The 14,723-nt window shown below is 39.9% G+C and overlaps 8 protein-coding genes across 11 annotated transcripts; 3 read left to right on the top strand and 5 right to left on the bottom strand.

The window, feature by feature from the left end:
- The first annotated feature begins 991 nt into the window (after positions 1-991).
- On the top strand, positions 992-1,697 carry LOC117141082. 2 transcript variants are annotated; one of them, XM_033304380.1, is made up of 4 exons: positions 992-1,071; positions 1,131-1,222; positions 1,279-1,502; positions 1,564-1,697. In XM_033304380.1, the coding sequence occupies exons 1-4, from the start codon at positions 1,063-1,065 to the stop codon at positions 1,569-1,571; spliced, it is 333 nt and encodes a 110-aa protein (XP_033160271.1). In that variant the 5' UTR covers positions 992-1,062; the 3' UTR covers positions 1,572-1,697. The 2 variants fall into 2 exon arrangements, with proteins under 2 accessions (XP_033160271.1, XP_033160272.1); XM_033304381.1 differs by having other exon boundaries at positions 1,279-1,567.
- Positions 1,698-2,243: 546 nt separating this feature from the next.
- LOC117140809 lies at positions 2,244-3,041 on the top strand. The gene is made up of 2 exons (XM_033303911.1): positions 2,244-2,545; positions 2,728-3,041. Exons 1-2 carry the CDS (start codon positions 2,310-2,312, stop codon positions 2,903-2,905), a joined length of 414 nt encoding a protein of 137 aa, XP_033159802.1. The 5' UTR covers positions 2,244-2,309; the 3' UTR covers positions 2,906-3,041.
- Positions 3,042-5,959: 2,918 nt separating this feature from the next.
- On the top strand, positions 5,960-7,485 carry LOC117140048 (endocuticle structural protein SgAbd-6). Its single transcript, XM_033302785.1, has 3 exons — positions 5,960-6,154; positions 6,413-6,811; positions 6,893-7,485. Exons 2-3 carry the CDS (start codon positions 6,800-6,802, stop codon positions 7,196-7,198), a joined length of 318 nt encoding a protein of 105 aa, XP_033158676.1. The 5' UTR covers positions 5,960-6,154; positions 6,413-6,799; the 3' UTR covers positions 7,199-7,485.
- Positions 7,486-7,841: 356 nt separating this feature from the next.
- Positions 7,842-8,150, bottom strand: LOC117141617 (larval cuticle protein 65Ag1). Its single transcript, XM_033305137.1, has one exon. The coding sequence runs from the start codon at positions 8,148-8,150 to the stop codon at positions 7,842-7,844; it is 309 nt and encodes a 102-aa protein (XP_033161028.1).
- Positions 8,151-8,858: 708 nt separating this feature from the next.
- LOC117140573 (larval cuticle protein 65Ab1) lies at positions 8,859-9,258 on the bottom strand. Its single transcript, XM_033303573.1, has one exon. The coding sequence runs from the start codon at positions 9,226-9,228 to the stop codon at positions 8,914-8,916; it is 315 nt and encodes a 104-aa protein (XP_033159464.1). The 5' UTR covers positions 9,229-9,258; the 3' UTR covers positions 8,859-8,913.
- Positions 9,259-10,575: 1,317 nt separating this feature from the next.
- On the bottom strand, positions 10,576-14,030 carry LOC117141508 (larval cuticle protein 65Ab1-like). Of its 3 annotated transcripts, none has more exons than XM_033304999.1 (2): positions 14,003-14,030; positions 10,576-10,925 (listed from the first exon to the last, which is right to left on the bottom strand). In XM_033304999.1, the coding sequence occupies exons 1-2, from the start codon at positions 14,005-14,007 to the stop codon at positions 10,616-10,618; spliced, it is 315 nt and encodes a 104-aa protein (XP_033160890.1). In that variant the 5' UTR covers positions 14,008-14,030; the 3' UTR covers positions 10,576-10,615. The 3 variants fall into 3 exon arrangements, with proteins under 3 accessions (XP_033160890.1, XP_033160888.1, XP_033160889.1); XM_033304997.1 differs by having other exon boundaries at positions 10,576-10,930; positions 14,008-14,030; XM_033304998.1 differs by lacking the exon at positions 14,003-14,030 and adding an exon at positions 12,637-12,664 and having other exon boundaries at positions 10,576-10,930.
- LOC117141510 (larval cuticle protein 65Ab1-like) lies at positions 12,311-12,652 on the bottom strand. Its single transcript, XM_033305000.1, has one exon. It carries the CDS (start codon positions 12,634-12,636, stop codon positions 12,322-12,324), a length of 315 nt encoding a protein of 104 aa, XP_033160891.1. The 5' UTR covers positions 12,637-12,652; the 3' UTR covers positions 12,311-12,321.
- On the bottom strand, positions 13,609-14,030 carry LOC117141507 (larval cuticle protein 65Ab1-like). The gene has a single exon (XM_033304996.1). The coding sequence runs from the start codon at positions 14,005-14,007 to the stop codon at positions 13,693-13,695; it is 315 nt and encodes a 104-aa protein (XP_033160887.1). The 5' UTR covers positions 14,008-14,030; the 3' UTR covers positions 13,609-13,692.
- Positions 14,031-14,723: the final 693 nt, after the last annotated feature.

The following is a 14,723-nucleotide window of genomic DNA, read 5'->3' as shown; positions in this document are numbered from 1 at the left end:
ACTTCGCGAGTGGAGTGCGGATTTTGTGAACCTGTTCCGGCCGTTCCAGCTGCGGGCTCGGAGCAACCAAGCAACCACCGGGGAGGACCAGGAATAGCCGGCTGCTGCACCGGCTGCATAAACCAACAATTGTCGGTCCTCGGTCCATGGTCCTTGGTCCTTGCTGCTCGGCTTTTGGTTTCCAGTTAGCCACGCACCGATGGCACATATTCCACGCCCGCATTCGCGTTCATAAAGCGAATTTTGACTGAGCGGAACGATCTGATTGCGATTTGGCGTTGTTTTTGCGAGGGTTGGCCGATTAAGTTCCTCGTATCGCTTAAATAAACATTTTCAGATGAGGTCCATTGATAAATTGGCCACTGGCCCTCGATGACAGCCTTGATGTGAAGTGAGGGGCGGGAATCTAAGCAACTGTCGACGCTATTAAATGAGTTATATGGCGAATATTAAAATAATGTGGTGGCCAGCTGATTAGCTTGATCTGATTCATTAAATGGTTTCAAAAAGAATTGCTAACAAATAGAATTCCTAAATTAATCGCCAGTTAAAGCAAATTTATTTCAGAGTGGTCATCATTGTTTTGTTTTGAAGCCTTTGAATAAGACTTTAATTAAACTTGAATTGATCAGGTTCGGGTCTCATCGCCTTATTTGGAGATCTGTAACGATATTAAATAATACTATTTTTAAAAAATTTATAAAAATAAAATAAAAAAACACAACACATTGAAAAGCAATTAAGTAATAAATACAATAAAACTAACATTTTCCCCATAAGAGTATTTAACAGTTGTGTCTGTATAATTCGCCTTTCTTTTTTCCGATTTTTTGGCTGCTAAGAACAAAAGTTGGGCCATAAACAATGACGTAATCCCTTTCGGGCATTGCTGGCTGCGCAGATATTTGTTTTCATTATTCCGATCTCTTTGACTTATTTTGGCTGGTTGGCTCATCTCGCAGAATATCTTCAGTTGATTTCGGCCAACGGCGCAGACAAGAACGTAGAGTTCTGATCACAACTTAATTTTAATAAAACCCCTGTTAAAACGATAAAAGTGCAATGAAATTGGTAAGAGTATTTCCAAGATGCACCATCTTTTACAACTAATTTTTGTCAAATTTATACAGCTAAGCCAAATGTTTATAATAACTGCGTTAATCGCTTTGGCCTCATCGGCGGCTTTGGAGAAAGGCGAGCGAGAGGAGGAGCTTCATTTCGGGTAAGGTTACTGAAGTTCATCCAGCACCCACAATTAAAATGATTATTTCAAAACAGATTTCACACCGAAAATGGTCACCAGAGAAATGAGGCCATAACGTACACAGTAAAACCGGAAACAGTTCAGGATCCCAAGGAGGTGACAACCCAAAAGCCAGTGGAGTATAAAGGTGGATACAGCTTCATCTCAGCCGATGGTTATGAGTACCAGGTCCTCTATAAGGCCAACAAAAACGGTTTTCAGCCCTATGTGACAGCCCACAAAATTAAACCGGATAAGAGTTAAGCCAATTTATTTATTTTTATTGTGATAGAAAATTAAAATTCCGTATAATTTATCAGTGTATTAAGCGTGGCTCAAAAGCTCTTTCCACAGTGGTGGCAGACTTGGCTAGAAAAAGCTTAGATGTCTTCTGGCCAGCTCGTTAATCTTCAATCATTTCGAGATAGACTGATTGCAACATCATCAGCATAATAATGGGTTACCATTTCTGTACAACCGGCTTGGGTTGCTTGGACTATTTGGGTTAGCTTGATCGAGCTGATGACTTTCTGTAAAAGTTTTAAAAATTCACATGTATATTTAAAATGTGTAAAGAAACGGATTGTTTTTAAAAAAAAAATATTAAAAATATAAATTATTACATATAAATAAGCGTTAAAGTTAGTTTGGTTAACTTTTTCAATTATCAAACATTTTAAGCATAGGGTATACATTAGTCTCAACTGAGTCAACTCAGACTTTCTTTCGTGGGTTAGGTCGATTAGTTTTCCAATTTGATGCCGCTTTAAATTTAATGCACATATTTGAGAGTCGCCACCAAATTGTGGCTCGACCCGTGGAACTCTATTGCTTTCGTTATGCAAATCTCAATTCAGCTCCAAGAAATTGGGCAACCCGTCTCTGCGGCCAAAGCTTACTCAGCAGTTTGTTTTGTTTTGGACCAACAACTCATTATGGATCCACATAGGTGTCTTAGGCCAGGGGCCTCGATGAAGACGCTTCATTAAGCTCCCAGCCGCCTTGGTTGCAAGTTGTGTTTTTCCAGACTCGTATATCACCACAATCCAGTAACTGTCGATCCAATATGAGTCTATCCTCGGTGGCAAGCAGCATTCAGCATGGCAACAAGGCAGCTCGCTGTGGACTGAGCCTTAACAATAAACTAGTGCAGGCCTTGATCCTCCTGGTGGCCTGCGTCCTCTTTGGGGCCAACATGAACTACGCCTCCTTTCCACCTGGCACTGTCATCGATATCAAGCTGGGTGATGTCGCCCTCGAGCAGTTCAGCTATACGCCAACCCGCGATGGATACGAGTTCAAGTAGGTTTAGCCATCATTACATTAAGCATTTTCTTTAGCCTTACATAATATGAAAATATGAAAGGAAACTTTTCCTGATAGTATAATAAAGTAAAAGTACCTAATTTTCATTTAAGCATTTAGCTATTATGTATTATTTTTGTTTGTATGAGATGACTAATTTTATCTTTTTCTACGTTTAGCTACACTCTTCCTGATGGAACTTTTCGTGATGAGGTTGGCAAGGTCCTGAGTGGAACTTCAGCTGCACAGGATCTGGAGAATGCCAACAACTTGGCCAAGAACCACCGTCCTTCCCGTCAACAGGGCCTTAAGGTTCGCAAGTTGTCCGGAAAATCCCTTGCATCTCTGGCCGGATAAGACACCTCAGAAAATATTATTATTTACCATCCAGCACGAATTTATTTAAACAGTTTGCATTGCCGACTGACTGTTTTAGGCTAGGTTATAAGTTGAGATGTTACATTTGTTAGCAATAAAAACAATCGATCAAAAATCTCCGACTCTCTGAAAACTAGTTTGTTGTGCAAGAAAATTTGCGTTGACTAGTAAGTTGCATAAAGTCATGGTGATTTGTAAATTATGGAGATGCTTTATAAATATGTATATCTTGAACCATTAAACAGGTGGTTAGTGTTTCTAATAAATAGGGTTAAGAACGGTCTATTCATAAAAAAAATTTTCTAAATTTTAAAATGACAAAATGTTGAACTTACATATGCATTTTTGAATGTTTTCGTTTTCCAATGTGCCGGTCTTTTTTAATAGTTTATCTTTTTATTTTGGCATAAACTAGTTAAAAAATCGACAATTGCATGAAACATAATTTCGTTTGTATTTTCGGTAATATTTTGCTGTAAAATATAGTAAAATTTGTTTTACAGTTCAAACATGAGCGATTAATGTAGAAACATTTTCCCAAAAGTATGTAAGGGTTTCATATAAATGGTTGCCTAAGTTGGTTCGATGCCGGAAAGTTTGTATTTTTGTTTGTATTTAAAGTCAAATTTGATATTTTTTTAAATTTGTTTTTTTTTTCTCTAGGAATTTCTTATATTTCAGCAAATAGTTTTTAATAAACTTGTTGCCCAAGAGTATGTGATGATATCAAAAAATCAAGTTTTTTGCCTAAGTCATTTGATTTTCTGCCTAAAAATCTAAAATATAAATATTATCTTCGTATTTAAAAAACGTTAGTTTTAAAGTAATTTAATATCAGAAAAATAACTGTTATGGTCTTCCGGTTGCTTGATAAGAATTCCCTAAGGCTGCTACAATTATCTTTAATTGTTATTCTAGGCAATAAATCTTTGCATCACCGTCTTTTCTTGGTATTTCAAGATGCGTTGCATTTGGGCCACAAAACCAAAAGAAACCAATAAAGTCGAAATCTGCAATAAAAAAATTGTACGCACGATTCTGAATGTCAGGTGGTCAGCAGAAGTATTTTTAGCCAAATGCAAATATTACGAAACAAGCAGTTAAAATGATAAACAGAAATTTAAAAACAACGGCAATGTGACATTTACATATTAAAAAAGTGATGGCCAGGCAGGGTAAGCTATTAAAACATTGCCATTAACGCTCAAGTGCTAATTTTGCAGACCCAGTTGATGCGGCAGCCAAAAATGAGCAACAAAAAAAAAAAAGAAAAACAATGAAAAAAAAAAAACGAAACCGAAACCGAGCTCGATTCCTACAAAGCCGAATCCCAAAGACCGGGTTCAAGCCGGTCTGGCCAACTTTTGAGTGAGGTGCGTGCGAGTTGGCAACGAACGAAAGCCGGGCCAAAACGGCAGCTGAATGGGCGGCGGACAGATGGTTGGTCAGACGGACGGACAGACAGACGGACAGCAGAAGCAGCAGCATCTGGCGCTGACCTTGAAGACGTAAATGTGAAGACGCATCTACATAAATATCTATTGTATCTCCGGCTCTTTCTGTCTGGCATCGGGCATGCGGCATCTTGTATTTGTGTATTGAAAGCGACAGTCCAAACAAGAAGGTATATCAAAGCTGAAAAACCTGTCGATTGCCATTTGATTAGAACAGTTATGTAAATCGCGGCTTATAAGGAAGAACACCGCCCCAAGCTTGTCGAATTTTAACCAAAGATAGACAACGCCCCCGCGCACAGAGGCAATCATTCCGATTAGCACTCGAGGCCATCGATCACAGCCAGATTAATTATGCAAAGCCAGCATGATAAATGCAGCTCGCTGCAGATGCCCTCGAAAAGCTGCGGAAAAGACCCAATTAATAAATATTATGCAGTCACGAATCAGATTCATTTTCAAGTTCAATTTGTAGGCGGACTGGCTAAAAAAATTAAGCTGAAATTTCTTGAAAGATACATTGTATATGAACTTGCTTGGTATTAATTTAAGCTACGCTTAACTTTAATGTTTCATGTGACATTTTATTTGTAAAGGTTTAAATCATGCAGAAACCCATAGTTTTTTCTCTTTTTTTGTAATATAGTTGTCTTTCTCGTTAAATTTACACATTTACATCTTTTCCATTTGCAGTCTAATCAGAAAATTATAGTTTGACATTTTTAGTCAATAAGTAATTTTCACACTGCATTAATGTTATGCAATTTTGCTGAATAAACAATGACAACAGCAATTGGTTGAATCTGGTTTTGCTTTTGATTGCAAAGAGGCTTTGCTAATATGATGCGTTCTATACATGTTAAATGGTCAATATTTTTTGATTGATAACATTCCTCGGAAATCACCAATTCAATGATATTTAACGAGCAAGTAAAGAATGGCAAAATGTCAAATTGCAGCTGCCAAAAAATCAACCAAGATGATGTGATTTTCAACGACTTTTTGAGGAAATGCCAGTATCAGTGCACAACACCCTGTCGATGGGTCAGACATTAAGTTGTTGGCACAATTCAATTAAAGTGGAGGAGGAGGCTGGGGCAGAACCGTGGTTGACCAGAGGCCGACCGATGACCAAAGTTAAAACCCGACTGACCGGCTTGAAAGATCCGCTGCTGGGGCTTCTTCATCGGCCTGCTAGCGGTCAACGAAGGTGGCATAAATTGGCAAGCACCGACGGCGACTTAAAAACTAAAAGAAAAAAAAATGCTAAAAGTACAACACAAAAAAAGCAAGAGTCAGAGATTTAAATTGCATGCGAGCCGTAGTTGTAGGTTATTCGATGTATTTTTTATATATATTTCCAACTGCTTTTGGCTCTTGTTACCGGGCAGGCACATCAATCGAGCGCTGTAAAGGCCGTTGCATATGCCAAAAGTCAACCTGCGGTTCCATCTCCATCCACAGCCTCATCCATCGTGCACTTTGGCCATCACACATGGCTTAGCTCGTGTTCTTCGTGTCCGCGGCTTGAACTTGCTGCCCTGCCAATTGGCGGCGACAGCACTTGAACTTAGTCTCTTTTGGGCCTCCAAGACGTCGTCGATTTCGGCTCAATCTGGGTGCCGAGTTGTTCTGGTTATTGTTTCCCATAGTTCTTGGCCCGGTATTTCCCCGTAGCTGCCCAATCAGCCCGCAACCTTTTCCCCAATGCATCTGCTTGATTCATGAACTTTTTCGAGTTTTCTAAAGCTACCAGTCAGCACTGACAGAAAATGTAAGTACATCTTAAGTATGGTATTATATTCTAGTAATTGCTTTGTTTATTTCAATTAAGATTTAAGTACTTAATGAACTTCGAATGCTGGTTTAGTGTGGGTGTAAAAAAAAAAAAAAATTGTAATGATTAAGTGTTATAAGCTTGAATAAATATTTTTTATGTTCTAACTACATTAGTTTTAATATGCTTGTTGTTATGTTTGGTTTCTTGTTAAAATAATGAAGACATATTGATTGTGGATAATTATTCTCACAGAATCGAACTGAAACTTAGAATGCTTTTTCGAGTGTGGGTGAAGAGCAATAATACCTTTCGGATGAGTACACCGCTGCACAAAGCCGCTTTAAATGTTACTTGTCGCAGCGACTTTGGCGACTTTGGTGCAACGCTGGCAATTGAAAAACAGCACAAAAACAAAAAAACAAAATGGAAATAGTGGAAAACATTTAGCCGGCGACCGCCAGAGCTGCTGAACTAGCGAGCTGCTTGGCTTCTTCCACAATTGTGCAAATTTATGACGTTTGCAAATGCAGCCGCGAGTGCAGTATAAAATGCAGTGGACGCCGATGCAACGCCACCATTAGACAACTGCCAGTTTGTCCAGCCACATAGGGGAATCCGCAATTCCGAGAACCGCTCAACATGATGAAATTGGTAGGTGAACTTGGATAAACGTGGCGCACCATGCCCAACCAGGATACGCAAAAGGATACCTAATCTCTTACCGCCTTGCAGATGCTAGTCGTTGGCTCGATGGCCGTGCTCCTGGCGCTGGCCAGTGCCCGGCCCCAAAATGATGTGGAAGTTCTGGAGTACGAATCGGAGAACACTGGCCTCGGCGGCTACAAGTTCAGCTACAAACTGAGCGATGGCACCAGTCGCACGGAGGAGGGCGTGGTCAACAATGCGGGCACCGACAACGAATCCATATCCATTCGGGGATCCGTCACCTGGGTGGCTCCCGATGGCCAAACTTACACCATTAACTTTGTGGCCGACGAGAACGGTTTTCAGCCGGAGGGCGCCCATCTGCCCAAGTAGACCTCCGCTTTCGAGGAGATCCTGTAAATACCACCTTCCCGAATGAACCCACAACTTCAACCAACCAGCCATACAGTGAGGTGCTAAGGTCCTGTCCGGAGGAGCTGTCCCTTGTCCCATGGCAGCCAATCGGTCAGTCAGTTAGTAAGTCGATCAGTCAGTCAAGTCAGTGTCGTGCATTGTTTTCTATTTTCCTTGTTACTCGCATTAAAGCCGAACTTTCGATTCTCGAAAAAAATATGTTTTCTTTGTGGAGCCCATAAAGTAAGTCACCAGTTCTGGGAAGGAAGAGATCGTCTCAATCATTGCGTATTTGGATGGTCACGCAACATATGATACTGCACAAGATAACGTTCCTCTATAATAATAACAAAGTACCTGAGTTCTTTTCTATTGTATCGTAACAGCGTCAGCTATGAAAATGAAATTCATACTTCTTTTTCTTTTGATTCAAAATGATAAAAATACAAGATGTTTCATCTAAAAACACTATTTTTTAATCTTTATTTAAACTGAGCTACAATAAAAACTTTAATAAGTATGAAAGTATACAGTATTTTGGTACTACGATTTAACGGCTTGTTTCTCAGTTGAATTCTAGTTTTGAGCTAGAAGACCTTTTGAATAAACATCATACACCGATTTATAGGTGGGGAATATCCTCGCCCTGGGGTTGGAATCCGTTCTCATCAGCCACGTAACTGATGGCATGCGTCTGTCCGTCGTCTCCTACGAAGCTAAAGGATCCGGCCACCTGCAAGACATCCTCCTCGGGACCAAGGCTCTTCAGGGAGCCGTGCTGCTCCTGCTTGGTGCCGTCGCTTGTCTCAAACTTGTAGCTATAGCTATCGGCATTGACATCGGACACCAGGTCAACAATCTCTGCATCCGGAGCGGGAGCAGCTAGGCACATGGCAATTGAAAGGCAGGTGAACACAAGTATGCACTTCATTTTGAAAGGTGGTGGTTGTTTGATAGTAGTCGGAATTTACTCAATATTCAAAATGCCGGATTGCAGGAGGCTTTTATACGATTTATACGATCGGCGGATAAGACATCTAATCCAATTAGCACTTTGGGCCAAGTCTTTAACATTATATAGCCGACGCGATCTGAGTACAGCAGGTGTTAATTGAACATCTGTATTTATTCTTAAAAATCTAATACTCAAAAAAGATCTTTTAATAAGCGAAATAAAGTTGTGAAACAAACTATAAATATTTTCTATTAAATTTCCATCCACATATTTATTAGCTCAAACTATACATTTCCAGTTTTAGGATTAGCTTAGCCGAATTGATACCAGCGACGGTACAAAAATGTGTCTTGGTTAACTCAGTTATTTAATAAATTTTACGGGGTACATGGTTGCTGTTACAGTTTCCTTAGATTAAAAGACGTTTAGTGGGGCAACATATTGAGCAATCTTTTGACGTCACTCCATCTGCATCCCTAGCATTCGTTACCAAGAACTTAGACGTACGGAATGTAGAATTGTACTTGAATTTGTTTTGACTTTTGTGGCAATGTTTTATTTAAGAACGTGCCAATAATTACCGCGCACCTAACTGTTCCATTAAAAATCTTGTTTAAATAATCCAATATACAATATATGTAAATGGAGAGAAGATCTAAGAACTATAAAATATAGCAACTCCAATTTAATTTAAAGCATTTTGATTTATTTTAAAGTCTTTGATCGATTTGGGAAACATTTAAGCAACTGGGGCCACGGGCAAATGGGCGCCCTGGGGCTGGTATCCGTTCTCATCCGCCACGTAGGTGATGGTGAACTTCTCGCCGGTCTTCTCATCCACCCAGGAGAAGGATCCGTGAACGACAGCGGCCTCGTGCTCAGTGCCAACGTTCTTGAGGACACCCTCCTGGACGATGCTGGTGCCATCGCTGGTCTCCAGGTTGGAGCTCCACTTCTCCGGTTCAACATCGGCGTCCTGCCTCACGATCTGGGCCTCGTTGGGGCGGGCCACGGCCATGGCGAAGAGGGCGACGAAGACGATGAGGAATTTCATGTTGGAGCTGTGTGGTGTTTGTTAGATAGCTTGGAACTGTCTGATGCTCTGGTGAAGATGGGTGTAGACTTTTATACGATTAGGAATTACGAGTTGTGAGTTGCAAAAGTCAAAGGTATGGCATTGTGCGAATCGGCTAAATTTGTTTGGACAATCGATGACGATTTTATTTGCATCTGTTCCGGTCTAACTGGAAACTAAAGCAGCGGCTGCACTCCAATAACGAAGCCAGTAGCCGAAATAAAAGCTGAAGCAGATTGCGAATCCAAACTATTGTCACCTAACCAGCTGGGCCGGTGCATCCGCATGAAAACAGCTTGCTAACATATTAACTAAGGCCAAGATCATGTCAATGATTTCCATAAACTGATAAGAGGCTAGTCCCGCGCTTTCGTGCTTACTTTAAATCATAATTGGTTTGGAATTGATTTAGAGTGGGTGCACTGCGCATCCATAACCGGTGTATTCAAATAAGATACCATTCCTTTTTGATATAAAAAACACGAGAGAATGCTAAAATCGAGTTCCCCGGCTATCAGATACCCGTTACTCAGTTGTGTGAATGCGAACGCGAAATTTCTTCATTTTTCTGGGATATCGAGAGATATTGGGGAATAAAATGAGAAAAATATTGAATATTGTTAAAAATGTGGACGTGGCAGTTTTGGGCGGTTTTAGGGAGTGGCAAAAAATGTGAAAAATTACAAAACGTTTTTCAAAAGTGTGGGCGTGGCAGTTTTGTGCGGATAGAGGGACATGGCTAGATCGACTCTGCTTTTGATCGGAAACGCTTCCTTCTGCCTGTTTCATACTTGTCAACGAATCAAGAGTACACTTTTACCCTACGAGCGGCTAGAGTGAAGAATCATTCAAAATATCCTTCAGCATTAAAAATTTACAAGAACAATTTTGTTTAAATACTGTCAAACATTTTTTAAAAATTTTCTTGTGCTTGTTTTAGAGAAAAATTTTGAATTTTAATTGGTCATATAAATGAATATTAATAATAAGGAGTAATAAATTCTTCATAAGATTACTAAATACATATGGAATGATTAAAACTAATTGAAATTAAATTAAAAGAATGCGTGATGACTTATTGAACTTTTAAATAATATTAAATTGGACTTCACTGCAGTAACACGACAGTGAAATATATAAATCCTCCAAATAATCTCTTTCATTTCATGTAAATGCGCATTTGTAAAATATGTGTATATGATTCAAAAATATAGATATTTTCAAATACACATTTATATTCGTTCAATGCAAAGTGAAACTAAAAAATTGTATCCAACCGAAAAAGCGGTTTTTTTCTAGAAAATCTCAGTGAATAATTAAAACAAATTTCAGTTAAAAAACAGTTTATTTCAGACTATCAAATAATTTAAGCAACTGGGGCCACGGGCAAATGGGCGCCCTGGGGCTGGTATCCGTTCTCATCCGCCACGTAGTTGATGGTGAACTTCTCGCCGGTCTTCTCATCCACCCAGGAGAAGGATCCGTGAACGACAGCGGCCTCGTGCTCAGTGCCAACGTTCTTGAGGACACCCTCCTGGACGATGCTGGTGCCATCGCTGGTCTCCAGGTTGGAGCTCCACTTCTCCGGTTCAACTTCGGAGTCCAGCCTCACGATCTGGGCCTCGTTGGGGCGGGCCACGGCCATGGCGAAGAGGGCGACGAAGACGATGAGGAATTTCATGTTGGAGCTGTGTGGTGTTTGTTAGATAGCTTGGAACTGTCTGATGCTCTGGTGAAGATGGGTGTAGACTTTTATACGATTAGGAATTACGAGTTGTGAGTTGCAAAAGTCAAAGGTATGGCATTGTGCGAATCGGCCAAATTTGTTTGGACAATCGATGACGATTTTATTTTCATCTGTTCCGGTCTAACTGGAAACTAAAGCAGCGGCTGCACTCCAATAACGAAGCCAGTAGCCGAAATAAAAGCTGAAGCAGATTTCGAATCTGAATCCAAACTATTGTCACCTAACCAGCTGGGCCGTTACATCCACATGAAAACAGCTTGCTAAAATATTAACTAAGGCCAAGGTCACGTCAATGATTTCCATAAACTGATAAAAGGCTAGTCCCGTGCTTTCGTGCTTTAGTTTAAATCATAATTGGTTTGGAATTGATTTAGAGTGGGTGCACTGCGCATCCATAACCGGTGTATTCAAATAAGATACCATTCCTTTTTGATATAAAAAACACGAGAGAATGCTAAAATCGAGTTCCCCGGCTATCAGATACCCGTTACTCAGTTGTGTGAATGCGAACGCGAAATTTCTTCATTTTTCTGGGATATCGAGAGATATTGGGGAATAAAATGAGAAAAATATTGAATATTGTTAAAAATGTGGACGTGGCAGTTTTGGGCGGTTTTAGGGAGTGGCAAAAAATGTGAAAAATTACAAAACGTTTTTCAAAAGTGTGGGCGTGGCAGTTTTGTGCGGATAGAGGGACATGGCTAGATCGACTCTGCTTTTGATCGGAAACGCTTCCTTCTGCCTGTTTCATACTTGTCAACGAATCAAGAGTACACTTTTACCCTACGAGCGGCTAGAGTGAAGAATCATTCAAAATATCCCTCAGCATTAAAAATTTACAAGAACAATTTTGTTTAAATACTGTCAAACATTTTTTAAAAATTTTCTTGTGCTTGTTTTAGAGAAAAATTTTGAATTTTAATTGGTCATATAAATGAATATTAATAATAAGGAGTAATAAATTCTTCATAAGATTACTAAATACATATGGAATGATTAAAACTAATTGAAATTAAATTAAAAGAATGCGTGATGACTTATTGAACTTTTAAATAATATTAAATTGGACTTCACTGCAGTAACACGACAGTGAAATATATAAATCCTCCAAATAATCTCTTTCATTTCATGTAAATGCGCATTTGTAAAATATGTGTATATGATTCAAAAATAGTTTCAAATACACATTTATAGTCGTTCTTGCAATGCAAAGTGAAACTAATAAATTATATTCAAACGAAAAAGCGTTTTTTCTAAAAAATCTCAGGGAATAATTAAAACAAATTTCAGTTAAAAAAACAGTTTATTTCAGACTATCAAATAATTTAAGCAACTGGGGCCACGGGCAAATGGGCGCCCTGGGGCTGGTATCCGTTCTCATCCGCCACGTAGTTGATGGTGAACTTCTCGCCGGTCTTCTCATCCACCCAGGAGAAGGATCCGTGAACGACAGCGGCCTCGTGCTCAGTGCCAACGTTCTTGAGGACACCCTCCTGGACGATGCTGGTGCCATCGCTGGTCTCCAGGTTGGAGCTCCACTTCTCCGGTTCAACTTCGGAGTCCAGCCTCACGATCTGGGCCTCGTTGGGGCGGGCCACGGCCATGGCGAAGAGGGCGACGAAGACGATGAGGAATTTCATGTTGGAGCTGGTAGAAAGCTGATGACTGTCTGATGCTCAACCGTAGTTCGTAGGGGGCTTATATACGCTAAAAGTTTCGAAATCCAAAATTCAAAAGCAGCTTTAGATTTAATAAAATGCAAATGACTCTATACTCTGGCAAAGTGTCAGCTGTTTGCTAAACGTGTATCATTCGTTTCTATGAAATTTCCTGTTTAATGTTAAAACACTATGATTTAAACCAGTTATAATTTGGCTTTTTTTACGATAATTCTGATGTTTATTAATATCAAAATAGATATTTCATAAGAGGTTTTTCTTATGTATTTAATATATGATATATTAATTTTAAAGGTACATTTTTTTAACCCTACATTTTTAGCTTATTTTGTAGATACATATGTAAATGCCTAAACTCTCTATCTTTTCCATGATTTAAATAAATTAAGAATTCTAGGAAAGTTATTTAGATTAAAGAGTATGAGATCCTCGTAATTCCACGCTAGTTCCTGAGATCTCGACGTTCATACGGACTATCGATCCTGATCAAGAATATATATACTTTATATGGTCGGAAACGCTTATTTCTACCTGTTACATACTTTTCAACGAATCTAGTATACCCTTTTACTCTACGAGTAATTGGTATAAATATAAATAAAATATCAATTTTAATGATGTTTTAGGTTTATTTCTTTTTTAAAAAAAAATAAAAAAAAATAGTTTACAACAAATAAAAATATTATAAATTTAAAAAATATTTTATGTTTCAGTTTATTCGTAAAATAATGTGTTTGATTAAGCCCAAAGTTGAAAATTCCCCAATTCCAGGCCTAAGTGTGTGTACTCAAACTGAAATATAATTGAAGCTTAGAAATTGTGTAACCCTATTGTACACTAATTCTTAGTCCCTTCGATTTAAAAACTTTTTGCCAATGAATAATATGTTGGTAATAAATTCAGTGTTTTTTTAGCAGATTCCCAAATTTGAATAAAACCGATTCGATTTTTTGCAATTAACAATCAATATATTTTAGTCTCTGAATGAACAAATTTCGAGTTGTGATCGAGGACAGCTTAAGCAACTGGGGCCACGGGCAAATGGGCGCCCTGGGGCTGGTATCCGTTCTCATCAGCCACGTAGGTGATGGTGAACTTCTCGCCTGTCTTCTCATCCACCCAGGAGAAGGATCCGTGTACGACAGCGGCCTCGTGCTCAGTGCCAACGTCCTTGAGGACACCCTCCTGAACGATGCTGGTGCCATCGCTGGTCTCCAGGTTGGAGCTCCACTTCTCCGGCTCAACATCGGCGTCCTGCCTCACGATCTGGGCCTCGTTGGGGCGGGCCACGGCCATGGCGAAGAGGGCGACGAAGACGATGAGGAATTTCATGTTGGAGCTGGATAGAAAGCTGTTGACTGTCTGATGCTCGACTGCAGCTGGGTGGGGGCTTATATACGCCAGAATTAGCGAAATGCAAAAGTCAAAGGTGGCAACGAATTCGGCGTATCGCAAATGAGTTCTGCTAATATTTATGTAGATCTGATGCGAAAATGAGCGCATCGTTATTTTAGCATTGTTTCCAGTCAAACTGGACCTGATTGCTTCAAACTATTGTCGCCCAACCGGCTGCATTCGAAGGCTGCGTTTGGTCGGAGATGAAAGGGATGGGTCCACCGGTCGCTGATCTTTGAGCAATCTAGAGCTACTTTTCAATCTACCTTATATTATTAAAATTTTGCAGCCTGTCATTGTATCTGCTCGAGTGCTGGTTTATTTCGTCAAATACCGTTGCGAGTTTCAGGTCTCTGTGCAGGGTGGTGTTTCGAACAAACCACTCGCAGCCGGTGATGAGTCTTGCTACCTTATTTTGAATAGCCTGGATCCTTTTGATTTGGCTGTCGCATGCCAAGCCCCAGATTTGGCACCCATACTTCCAGTTTGGAAGAACAAAGTACAGAACAAAGTAGCCAGTAGTGCTTCGCCACCTAAGCACGTGAGTCTGCGATCCAGAAGCACTCCAACGTACTTTGCTGCGTTCGGCTGTGGTACGGGGGCTTCCTCGATGTAGACGGGCGGTGGCGTTCTCCGCTTTAAAGTAAAGCATA

Source organism: Drosophila mauritiana, chromosome 3L, assembly GCF_004382145.1.
Source record: "Drosophila mauritiana strain mau12 chromosome 3L, ASM438214v1, whole genome shotgun sequence".
NCBI lineage: Eukaryota > Metazoa > Arthropoda > Insecta > Diptera > Drosophilidae > Drosophila > Drosophila mauritiana.
Note: the sequence above shows the minus strand (reverse complement) of the source record. Positions and strands in the feature narration are given on the sequence as shown.

What these genes read in the sequence shown, in the direction of transcription:
- LOC117141082 (XM_033304380.1), top strand. An exon ending in GAGGAGGAGCTTCATTTCGG is followed by an intron (nt 1,223 to 1,278) that starts GTAAGGTTACTG and finishes ATTTCAAAACAG; the next exon opens with ATTTCACACCGAAAATGGTC.
- LOC117140809 (XM_033303911.1), top strand. Translation starts at nt 2,310, where the DNA reads ATGAGTCTATCCTCGGTGGCAAGCAGCATTCAGCATGGCAACAAGGCA. An exon ending in CGCGATGGATACGAGTTCAA is followed by an intron (nt 2,546 to 2,727) that starts GTAGGTTTAGCC and finishes TTCTACGTTTAG; the next exon opens with CTACACTCTTCCTGATGGAA.
- LOC117141617 (XM_033305137.1), bottom strand. Translation starts at nt 8,150, where the DNA reads ATGAAGTGCATACTTGTGTTCACCTGCCTTTCAATTGCCATGTGCCTA.
- LOC117140573 (XM_033303573.1), bottom strand. Translation starts at nt 9,228, where the DNA reads ATGAAATTCCTCATCGTCTTCGTCGCCCTCTTCGCCATGGCCGTGGCC.
- LOC117141510 (XM_033305000.1), bottom strand. Translation starts at nt 12,636, where the DNA reads ATGAAATTCCTCATCGTCTTCGTCGCCCTCTTCGCCATGGCCGTGGCC.
- LOC117141507 (XM_033304996.1), bottom strand. Translation starts at nt 14,007, where the DNA reads ATGAAATTCCTCATCGTCTTCGTCGCCCTCTTCGCCATGGCCGTGGCC.